This window comes from Nerophis lumbriciformis, linkage group LG08 (genome assembly GCF_033978685.3).
Source record: "Nerophis lumbriciformis linkage group LG08, RoL_Nlum_v2.1, whole genome shotgun sequence".
NCBI classification, from domain to species: Eukaryota; Metazoa; Chordata; class Actinopteri; order Syngnathiformes; family Syngnathidae; genus Nerophis; species Nerophis lumbriciformis.
Window position 1 is genome coordinate 33,777,878 of NC_084555.2, and position 12,171 is coordinate 33,790,048.

The 12,171-nt window shown below is 37.5% G+C and overlaps 1 protein-coding gene across 3 annotated transcripts in view; it reads right to left on the reverse strand.

Moving 5' to 3' along the window:
- The window catches only part of eif2ak4 (eukaryotic translation initiation factor 2 alpha kinase 4), a 63,903-nt gene extending 52,814 nt beyond the window's left edge, over positions 1-11,089 (reverse strand). For 2 of the 3 annotated variants that reach the window (XM_061968721.2, XM_061968720.2), the window contains exons 1-4: positions 10,726-11,089; positions 10,528-10,643; positions 3,664-3,766; positions 3,385-3,558 (exon numbers count right to left, since the gene is read on the reverse strand). In XM_061968721.2, the coding sequence (XP_061824705.2) occupies positions 3,385-3,558; positions 3,664-3,766; positions 10,528-10,643; positions 10,726-10,854 (522 nt within the window). In that variant the 5' untranslated portion in view covers positions 10,855-11,089. The remainder of the gene's footprint in view (positions 1-3,384; positions 3,559-3,663; positions 3,767-10,527; positions 10,644-10,725) is intronic. The other variant, XM_061968723.2, reaches the window with a different exon arrangement.
- Positions 11,090-12,171: the final 1,082 nt, after the last annotated feature.

Genomic DNA, 12,171 nt, shown 5'->3' on the forward strand with positions numbered 1-12,171 from the left:
AGAAAAAATCAGTATGAAATTATTAAAATAATCAAAATACGGGAAAATATTTAACATATTAAATATTGTTATGAACGTGTCTGTTACTACATTATATATGGACTTGCACTGTGTATATAATACATTGCTGGAGGGTTTTAATGTTGTTTTAGAGGGCTTTGAATTCCACAACGGTGACTCCCATTAGCTCCATCTTTCAAGCGGTTTTTTTTAGCATCTTTAAAATCTTTTTTAAAAAAAAGACGTGTGTTCTTGTCTCTCATAAATATTGTGAACGATAGGCAAAATTCCAAAAAAAGTGCAGTTCCCCTTTAAGGTCACATGATCAGAGGGAACAGAGAAAATTAGACTGCAATATACGATACTTAAGCAAGAGCAAGCAACTTAAGAGTCAATAGGGAACTTATTTTTTCCCCCTTTCGTGTAATGTAAATCTTCCCCACTAGGGCTGCGAATCTTTGGGTGTGATAATGTCAATGAAGGATTTTTAATCACTGCTATGTTGAAATTGTAACTAATATTGATACTGTTGTTGATAATATTACATTTTGTTTCACTACTTTTAGTTTGTTTTGTGTCGTGTTTATGTCTTCTCTCAATTGCTCTGTTTATTGCAGTTCTGAGTGTTGCTGGGTTGAGTTTGGTTTTAAAATTGGATTGCATTATTATGGTATTGCTGTGTATTATTTTGTTGGGTTGATTAATAAAAATAAAAAATAAAAAATAAAAATATATATATATATATAAATACATTTTTTTTAAAAATCGATTTTTAAAAATGAGAAGCGATTCTGAATCGCACGTGAGAATCGCGATTCGAATCGATTTTTTCCCACCCCCCTAATATATATATATATATATATATACACACACACACACAGGTAAAAGCCAGTAAATTAGAATATTTTGAAAAACTTGATTTATTTCAGTAATTGCATTCAAAAGGTGTAACTTGTACATTATATTTATTCATTGCACACAGACTGATGCATTCAAATGTTTATTTCATTTAATTTTGATGATTTGAAGTGGCAACAAATGAAAATCCAAAATTCCGTGTGTCACAAAATTAGAATATTACTTAAGGCTAATACAAAAAAGGGATTTTTAGAAATGTTGGCCAACTGAAAAGTATGAAAATGAAAAATATGAGCATGTACAATACTCAATACTTGGTTGGAGCTCCTTTTGCCTCAATTACTGCGTTAATGCGGCGTGGCATGGAGTCGATGAGTTTCTGGCACTGCTCAGGTGTTATAAGAGCCCAGGTTGCTCTGATAGTGGCCTTCAACTCTTCTGCGTTTTTGGGTCTGGCATTCTGCATCTTCCTTTTCACAATACCCCACAGATTTTCTATGGGGCTAAGGTCAGGGGAGTTGGCGGGCCAATTTAGAACAGAAATACCATGGTCCGTAAACCAGGCACGGGTAGATTTTGCGCTGTGTGCAGGCGCCAAGTCCTGTTGGAACTTGAAATCTCCATCTCCATAGAGCAGGTCAGCAGCAGGAAGCATGAAGTGCTCTAAAACTTGCTGGTAGACGGCTGTGTTGACCCTGGATCTCAGGAAACAGAGTGGACCGACACCAGCAGATGACATGGCACCCCAAACCATCACCCAACCATGCAAATTTTGCATTTCCTTTGGAAATCGAGGTCCCAGAGTCTGGAGGAAGACAGGAGAGGCACAGGATCCACGTTGCCTGAAGTCTAGTGTAAAGTTTCCACCATCAGTGATGGTTTGGGGTGCCATGTCATCTGCTGGTGTCGGTCCACTCTGTTTCCTGAGATCCAGGGTCAACGCAGCCGTCTACCAGCAAGTTTTAGAGCACTTCATGCTTCCTGCTGCTGACCTGCTCTATGGAGATGGAGATTTCAAGTTCCAACAGGACTTGGCGTCGGCACACAGCGCAAAATCTACCCGTGCCTGGTTTACGGACCATTGTATTTCTGTTCTAAATTGGCCCGCCAACTCCCCTGACCTTAGCCCCATAGAAAATCTGTGGGGTATTGTGAAAAGGAAGATGCAGAATGCCAGACCCAAAAACGCAGAAGAGTTGAAGGCCACTATCAGAGCAACCTGGGCTCTCATAACACCTGAGCAGTGCCAGAAACTCATCGACTCCATGCCACGCCGCATTAAAGCAGTAATTGAGGCAAAAGGAGCTCCAACCAAGTACATGCTCATATTTTTCATTTTCATACTTTTCAGTTGGCCAACATTTCTAAAAATCCCTTTTTTGTATTAGCCTTAAGTAATATTCTAGTTTTGTGACACACGGAATTTTGGATTTTCATTTGTTGCCACTTCAAATCATCAAAATTAAATGAAATAAACATTTGAATGCATCAGTCTGTGTGCAATGAATAAATATAATGTACAAGTTACACCTTTTGAATGCAATTACTGAAATAAATCAAGTTTTTCAAAATATTCTAATTTACTGGCTTTTACCTGTATATATATATATATATATATATATATATATATATATATACACACACACACATACATACATATATATATATATATATATATATATATATATATATATATATATATATATTTATTAGGGCTGCGAATCTTTGGGTGTCCCACGATTCGATTCAATATCGATTCTTGGGGTCACGATTCGATTCAAAATCGATTTTTTTCGATTCAACGCGATTCTCGATTCAAAAACTATATTTTCCCGAGTCAAAACAATTCTCTATTCATTCAATACATAGGATTTCAGCAGGATCTACCCCAGTCTGCTGACATGCAAGCAGAGTAGTAGATTTTTGTAAAAAGCTTTTATAATTGTAAAGGACAATGATTTATTAACTAATTGCAATAATGTACGTTTGTTTTAACTACTAAATGAACCAAAAATATGACTTATTTTATCTTTGTGAAAATATTGGACACAGTGTGTTGTCAAGCTTATGAAATGCGATGCAAGTGTAAGTCACTGTGACACTATTGTTCTTTTTTTATAAATGTCTAATGATAATGTCAATTAAGGATTTTTAATCACTGCTATGTTGAAATTGTAACTAATATTGATACTGTTGTTGATAATATTAAATTTTGTTTCACTACTTTTGGTTTGTTCTGTGTCATGTCTGCGTCTCCTCTCAATTGCTCTGTTTATTGCAGTTCTGAGTGTTGCTGGGTCGGGTTTGGTTTTGAAATTGGATTGCATTATTATGGTATTGCTGTGTATTGTTTTGTTGGATTGATTAATTAAAAAAAATAAAAAATAAATAAATGAAAAAATATATAAATAAATACAAATTAATAAAAAAAAAAAAAAAAAAAAAAGAGAATCGATTCTGAATCACACAACGTGAGAATCGCAATTCGAATTCGAATTAATTTTTTCCCACAACCCTATTCCCTACCATTTCTTCCGCCTGCTTGCGCTGCTGGTCTATTCTCTGCTTCTCCTCCAGGTCTCGCTTCTCCTGCTGCTTTTCAAGGTTCTTCAGCATCTCCTCATGGAAGGACCGTGGGGGAGGCTTGTTGTGCTCGCTCAGGAATCCCCGAATGTGGTCCGCTAGCTCGTAAATCATCACCTGTGTGTTGAGCGGTAGACATACACGTGTTAGGCAAGATAGCAGTGTGCTTTTAAAATCTTCAAACGTGTGTGTATGTGTGTGTGGTTGTGCGTTCATTGTCACCTCCCCACAACGTGCTGCTGCCAGCTTGGTAAGTTCACCCTGGAGTGTTTGCAGGTTATCATTTGAGAGACCTTTAACATTCTTTAGCTCCAGGTCTGGAGGCCTGTTGAAATTGCACATAATCACTGAGATCCCCTTAAAATAAATACTTACAGGCCTAATAGTAATTTAAAAAAAATGTGTTTCAGAGTAACTAGACTAAATATACAGTTGATTTTAGAGTACATTGATAAAAAGATACTACTCAGATATTGTTAAGGGTTCGCAACAAATGCAAAAAGATGAGATTTTACAAGACAAAAGAGGCAGTTTTAAGTATAACCTGTGTCACTTTGTTTTTTTGTTGGTCAGTAAGAGTTGGGACCCTTATTAAAAAGACTTAAAACACTTCAAACATTATTTGATACCAGTGTTACCCATTCTGCATTTATTTGTGGCAGTCTGTTACAAGTAAATTTGGACCATCAGATTTATATTTGGTGCTTCCTGTTCATACGTGCACAATATTATTATTATTATGGGACTGTCTGTGAATGTAGCTTGATGTTCCACCTACACACGGTAGATGGCTTTATATAACTCTGCTTCTTAACCTACGTCATGCACCTGGGGCCTCGTGTATTAAGATTTGTCTGAATTTTCAACCAAAAATTAGCATACCGGTACGCAGGAATGTAATTGTGTATTAAAGGACTCTCACGTATACATTTGTTATCCTAAATAGTCTATATTTTTGTATTTTGTTATTTACTGAACAAGTTAAGTTTAACACTGCAAACAATCAAATGTATTAATGAGGTATTTTAACAAAAAAATATTCTGTTGTCATTAATGAATCAAGATTAATCACACTATTTGTTATGACTGCACATCGTCGCCTATTGTTACACGGTGCAATGATGAGTGATGAGAGGCGGCCAATTTCACTTCAAAACACACTCCGATAGTACTTAAGATAAAACTGAGGTAATTTGTTGGCATCAGCGCACAAGTTTAAAATAGCATCTTAAAGCAAAGGATGTACTGGAGGATGGCGCCTCTAGCATTAACAACTTGACCAAGCGGAGAACAACAAACAGCTTCAATGCTGGTGGAGTTTACCTGGGTCAGTGTTGTCAACAAAAGTAGCACAGATAAGTTAAACATAGCCTTTGCTAAAAGGAAAACCAGCGCATGTAAGCTAGTTAACATTGGTGAAAACAAAGTGCTGCAAGAATATGTCATTCATATCACCACAGCTGATAGCATTGTACCAAAAAAAGAGATCAGCACTGCCATATGAAAAGGAAAATAAGCTTGTTTGTTTAAACAATTGGTTAAAGGAAGAGTGAATGTAGATGTAGTTGGTGCACTAAGCAAAGTTGTTTGTGGGTGTGTTTACTATATGTACCTTGTTTGCTATATTATTGCAAATACTTTGAAAATGTGCACTAAATTCTTACTGTCACCAAGTTTTGAGCAAATTAATGACTTTCAATTAAGTACAACCTTTAAAAACGTTCCTGGATTACATTCTGACAATACAATTGTAATATTATTGTCAAAATGTATTATTATTCTGACAATAAAATTGTATTTGTGTCCATATATTGGGGTCTTTTCTTGAGCAAATTTGAATTATGCAATCAAGTAATAACGTAATATTAATAGTGATTAATCACAATTCAACCGCTTTATTAATCTGAATTAAAAAAGCAATGACTTGCCAGCCCTAGAATTATTAGGTGAGGTGGGAGTGTCTAATTGATGACGTGCAGGCTGTGACTGTTTTCTGTTATGGAACCCAAAAAACATCCCAAAAAATACATATATACATATATTTACATATATATATACACATATATTTACATATATATATATATATATATATATATATATATATATTTACATATATATATATATATATATATATATATATATATATACAGTATATATATGCATATATATATATATATATATATATATATATACAGTATATATATAATATATAATGTATACAGGTAAAAGCCAGTAAATTAGAATATTTTGAAAAACTTGATTTATTTCAGTAATTGCATTCAAAAGGTGTAACTTGTACATTATATTTATTCATTGCACACAGACTGATGCATTCAAATGTTTATTTCATTTAATTTTGATGATTTGAAGTGGCAACAAATGAAAATCCAAAATTCCGTGTGTCACAAAATTAGAATATTACTTAAGGCTAATACAAAAAAGGGATTTTTAGAAATGTTGGCCAACTGAAAAGTATGAAAATGAAAAATATGAGCATGTACAATACTCAATAATTGGTTGGAGCTCCTTTTGCCTCAATTACTGCGTTAATGCGGCGTGGCATGGAATCGATGAGTTTCTGGCACTGCTCAGGTGTTATGAGAGCCCAGGTTGCTCTGATAGTGGCCTTCAACTCTTCTGCGTTTTTGGGTCTGGCATTCTGCATCTTCCTTTTCACAATACCCCACAGATTTTCTATGGGGCTAAGGTCAGGGGAGTTGGCGGGCCAATTTAGAACAGAAATACCATGGTCCGTAAACCAGGCACGGGTAGATTTTGCGCTGTGTGCAGGCGCCAAGTCCTGTTGGAACTTGAAATCTCCATCTCCATAGAGCAGGTCAGCAGCAGGAAGCATGAAGTGCTCTAAAACTTGCTGGTAGACGGCTGCGTTGACCCTGGATCTCAGGAAACAGAGTGGACCGACACCAGCAGATGACATGGCACCCCAAACCATCACCCAACCATGCAAATTTTGCATTTCCTTTGGAAATTGAGGTCCCAGAGTCTGGAGGAAGACAGGAGAGGCACAGGATCCACGTTGCCTGAAGTCTAGTGTAAAGTTTCCACCATCAGTGATGGTTTGGGGTGCCATGTCATCTGCTGGTGTCGGTCCACTCTGTTTCCTGAGATCCAGGGTCAACGCAGCCGTCTACCAGCAAGTTTTAGAGCACTATATATATATATATGTATATATATGTATATATATATATATATATATATATATATATATAAAAACATTAAACGTTAATTCAATTAACGAAAAAAAAACCACAATGGTTTGTCTTTAAATATATGGATAACGTTAATTTTGAATTTTTATTAGACTATTTTATCACAGATTTTGTGATGACGTCACGTTCATGCCCCACCCCCCTCTCTGGTACCCTAATACTGCAAGTAAATTACAGACCTGTGGGGAAGACTATGCTTTACCTAACATAATGCATTATCATGATTAATAATCGTGATTTCAATATTGATAAAAAAAAGAATAGTATATATTACTTCGGCCATAATCGTTCAGCCTTATACCCTGATAAAATAGTTTTTTTTAAAGTTATTTCAAATTAGGTAAGCAAGTAATTTACTGCAAAATTACAAAGTGAGATTAATCTGATTAATTTTTTTTTGTTTGACAGCACCATTTTCTAGTCATATTGTTTTGGTTTTGATGTTGTTTTCTCACTTCTGGTCTGCATATTTTTTGCACATGCTTCATTACAAATTACACCAAGAGACATAATTGATTGGCAACACTAAATTGGCTCTAGTGTGTGAACGCATACCTGCCAACTTTTGAAATCAGAAAAATCTAGTAGCCAGGGTCCAGGGGCCGCAGGCCCCGGTAGGTCCAGGACAAAGTCCTGGTGGGGGGTTCAGGCTTCGCCCCCCGACGCTAAATGATTATTAGCATTCAGACAGGTTAAAATGTTGCTAAAACCATCACTTTTCTATCAGTCACAGTGACTTTTCAAAACAAAAATATTACAGCAAAAATCATATGGGTTGATTGACATGTTTATTCTGTAAGCTAACTTCAATAGTTTGAAATTATTTTGACAGTTAATGCCAGTTATCCTGTCAACCTTTCACAAGACTTCAATTTGTTAATTGAAAGTATAAACAGTATAAACACTTTTTACAGTAAACAAATGGTAAAACAGTACTAAACAATTCCATTAAAAAAAAAATTGGTGTCATTATTAACTTTCTGTCCAAGCTTGTATAATCTACTGCCTTGTTCAATTGTATAAAATATTCTGTGCCTAAAATTCACATTTCTATCACAATTATCATACTGTAAACATGGTAAGCTAACTTCATTAAAATTAATAGTCCTGTCAATAGCATGGAATTACAATTCAAATGTAGTTTTTTTGTAAGCCTTTCAAAAGAATTCAAAATATGAAAAATTAATGAAAATTAATTTAAGCCATCAGACACTTGAAAAGTGGCACATCACATCTCTAATGTAATCATTTTAACTTTTCAACAGAAATAGCACTGCAAAAATATTAAGGACATACTTCTGTATTTTGGTAGTTATGCTGTCAACATTTAACAAGATTTCTTCAACTTGGACTTGAAAGCATAAATAGTATAAACACTTTTAACAGTATAACAGTACTAAACAATTCCAGTAGATAACATTGGTGTCATTACCTTTTTGTGGCTAAAATCCGAAAAACGTTGAAAGTTTTCCACTTGTATCGCTAGCAACGGCATTAGACTTGTGTTCTTTTGTCCCAACGTGGTCTTTTACATCGCTAATTCCTCAGTGTCCGATCGAAAAATCTTGTCTGCACAAGGTGCAATTCGCGTAGTTTTCACCCTTTTTGGAACGGATAATTATTCCCGGATAGGCTTTTGAATATTCTTCACAGAATGACTGCAGTTTTCTTTTCGGTTTAAGACTCGTTTGCGATTTTTCTCCGGCTGATTCCATGATCGTTCGCTCGTTTGGAAACAATGGCAACAGGTGCCTCGTGCTTGGCAGCGGTGCTATAAATAGCCTCGCGCATTTAAAAAAAAAAAATTTTTTTAATTAATGAAAAACCGTATTTTTTATCACTGCAACCGTAACCCGGAATAGGTTGATGAAAACCGTACTAATTACGGGAAAACCGGAGTAGTTGGCAGGTATGTGAACGTGGCTGTGAATGTTGTCTGTCTATCTGTGTTGGCCCTGCGATGAGGTGGCGACTTGTCCAGGGTGGACCCCGCCTTCTGCCCAATTGCAGCTGAGATAGGCTTCAGCACCCCCCGCCACCCCGAAAGGGACAAGTGGTAGAAAATGGATGGATAGATGGACATAATTGACTCGTTTGTCAAGTTTTTTCACAATTTCTGTCTTTCGTAGCAACCAAAATAATGGTCTGCTACGGAGCCCTTAAAGCAGGGGTGTCAAACTCAAATACAGAGTGGGACAAAATTTTAAACTGAACAAAGCCGCGGGCCAAGGTTGAACAAATTAACCTTTTAATAGGGACCCAAACAAGTTTTGCATTGAATATTGAACAAGCAAGGCTTATATAACTTTATAGTGACATGCAAAATCGAGTTTCCAATAAAAATAATAATAATTAAGAAATATCAATGGCATACCAAATACAATTTAAATAAAAATTGAACGCCTCTTTTCTATTTGCAGCCTTCTGAGGTAAATATCAACATTAACTTTTTCCACAGGCTAATAAATTTGAAAATAAAATAACAATGAATAAACCAACCATTCAGGACTTTAAACTGCTCAGTTTGCAAAACACTGATCTAATCTGATGTGCCCAAGCCGGATACCTGCCATCTTTTCTTGGATGCTAGTTCATTAAAGTCGGGGCTCAGGCTTTGAACTGAGGCAACCTTCATTATCGAACGAAGATGTTCATCAGTCATTATATCTCGTAGTCTTGGGTGCGTGCCTTAAAGGCACTGCCTACAAAATACACCCCCGCTACCACCAAACCCCCCACCCCCCACACACACACACACACACCTTGTAGCGTCCCGGAAAAGTTAGTGCTGCAAAGGATTCTGGGTATTTGTTCTGTTGTGTTTATGTTGTGTTACGGTGCGAATGTTCTCCCGAAATGTGTTTGTCATTCTTGTTTGGTGTGGATTCACAGTGTGGCGTATATTTCTAACAGTGTTAAAGTTGTTTATACAGCCACCCTCAGTGTAACCTGTATCACTGTTGATCAAGTATGAATTGCATTCACTTGTGTGTGCATGCAGAAGCCGCACATATTATGTGACTGGGCCAGCACATGTTGACCTGGATGAAAAGCGGACGTGACGATTTTCGGGAGGGTCACTGAAATTTGGGAGTCCCCCGGGAGGGTTGGCAAGTATGAGAATTAGCGGTGAATGCGGTGTTACCGCGGCACCGCCGCTGTATATAATCGGCGGGCCAGCTCTAGTGTTAATTTGATATCGCCTCAAGGGCCAAGTGAAATTACACGGCGGGCCAATTTTGGCCCGCGGGCCAGAGTTTGACACACATGCCTTAAAGGTACACGGAGGGAAAAAAATGTATTGTGAGATCTCGCAAAAGTTTTTTTTTTCCTATGTCAGTGAACCGGAAGTAAAACAGACACAGCGGTGGCGAACCGGAAGTGAAACAGACAAAGCGATCGAGGAACCTACCCATCATCGGTGGGAGAAGTTTATTGATTTCTATTTTAGTATTGGCCTAACATATACAGACATCAAATCGTATTATGGTCCCACAACAGAGCACAGATGATGGGTAGGCTCGCGCTCCTCAATTGCTGTGTCTGCTTCACTTCTGGTTCATTGACATAGGAAAACCTTTTGCGAGATCTCGCAAAAAGTAATGCGAGATCTCGCAAAAAAGTATTGCGAGATCTCGCAAAAAAGTATTGCGAGATCTCGCAAAAAGTATTGAGCTCTACAAAACATCCATGTCCCTTTCGGGGCTCCTTAGGTCTGCACATGCTTCATGGCCAATTATATAAATAGGCAATGACTTCATCAACCCCTTTATCCCACCACCACAAGTTGATTCCAGTCTTGTGGGAAACAGTGGATGCTTTACTATTATAAAAAAAAAACATGGTGAACACTCACACGTCTGGGTAATTAGGTGGACATTTGACTTGCAGGTCCACAGTCACGTAACATTTTTGGTTGTGGTTCAGTTCTTTGGGTCTCAAAAAGAGGTGTACTTCTGAAGGTCTTCGCACCTGGAGAGAAGCAAGAAAACAAAGTTGCATGAGTTTGCAAGGCGTGTTCGTGGTAGCAACAAGATAAACGTCGGTCGGCTACATTCCACGGATCCTTTTGGCGAATATCCTGGAAGTCTTCCTCGAAGATGGATGCCAGAGCCTCCAGCTCATTTTCCTGCTGGACCGTGTAGTCCTCCGTGGCCTCTGTGGAAGTGAAGTGGCCACTCATCCTTCCGCCGCGTCTACATGGCAGTCCGGCTCAGTCCTGTCACAGTCGAGCGAGAAAGAGGAAGGCGGGGTAAAACCAAGCCGCTGTGCGACGGCTTCTTTCGGCTTCTACTTCTGTTTGAGCTCACACGGAGCTTCTTGTTGACAAAAACTAGCAGCCTCGAAGTTAGCTAGCTTCTCAGGAGTCAACACAACAGTGAAGTGTCACGTGGCTGTCGCACATCCCGTCGCAGGTGTAGACGTCATCACGTTGCTTTCTCAAAGTTGACCACTAGAGGTCAGTAACCAACGTAGATACACATTTTACTGTGTTCACGACGCCTTCCGCCCGAATGCAGCTGAGATAAGCTCCAGCACCCCCCGCGACCCCGAAAGGGACAAGCGGTAGAAAATAGATGGATGGATATTTAAATACATTATATACAAGGATTCATGCAACATAAGCGCAAACAAAAAAAAACAAGGTGACATTTAAAACAATGCAATGAAATAAGTTACTCAGAAAAAGCACATGTCGTAATTAGAGATGTCTGATAATGGCTTTTTGCCGATATCCGATATTCCGATATTGTCCAACTCTTTAATTACCGATACCGATATCAACCGATACTGATATATACAGTCGTGGAATTAACACATTATTATGCCTAATTTGGACAACCAGGTATGGTGAAGATTAGGTCCTTTAAAAAAAATAATAATAAAATAAAATAAGATAAATAAATTAAAAACATATTCTTGAATAAAAAGAATGTAAAACAATATAAAACAGTTACAGAGAAACTAGTAATTAATGAAAATGAGTAAAATTAACTGTTAAAAGTTAGTACTATTATTTTGGACCAGCAGCACGCATAATCATGTGTGCTTACGGACTGTATCCCTTGCAGACTGTATTGATATATATTGATATATAATGTAGGAACCAGAATATTAATAACAGAAAGAAACAACCCTTTTGTGTGAATGAGAGTAAATGGGGGAGGGAGTTTCTTTGGGTTGGTGCACTAATTGTAAGTGTATCTTGTGTTCGTTATGTTGATTTAATTAAAAAAACAAAACAAAACAAAAAATAAACCGATACCGATAATAAAAAAAACGATACCGATAATTTCCGATATTACATTTTAAAGCATTTATCGGACGATAATATCGGCAGGCCAATATTATCGGACATCTCTAGTCCATCCATCCATCCATCCATTTTCTACCGCTTATTCCCTTTGGGGTCGCGGGGGCGCTGGAGCCTATCTCAGCTACAATCGGGCGGAAGGCGGGGTACACCCTGGACAAGTCGCCACCTCATCGCAGACATCTC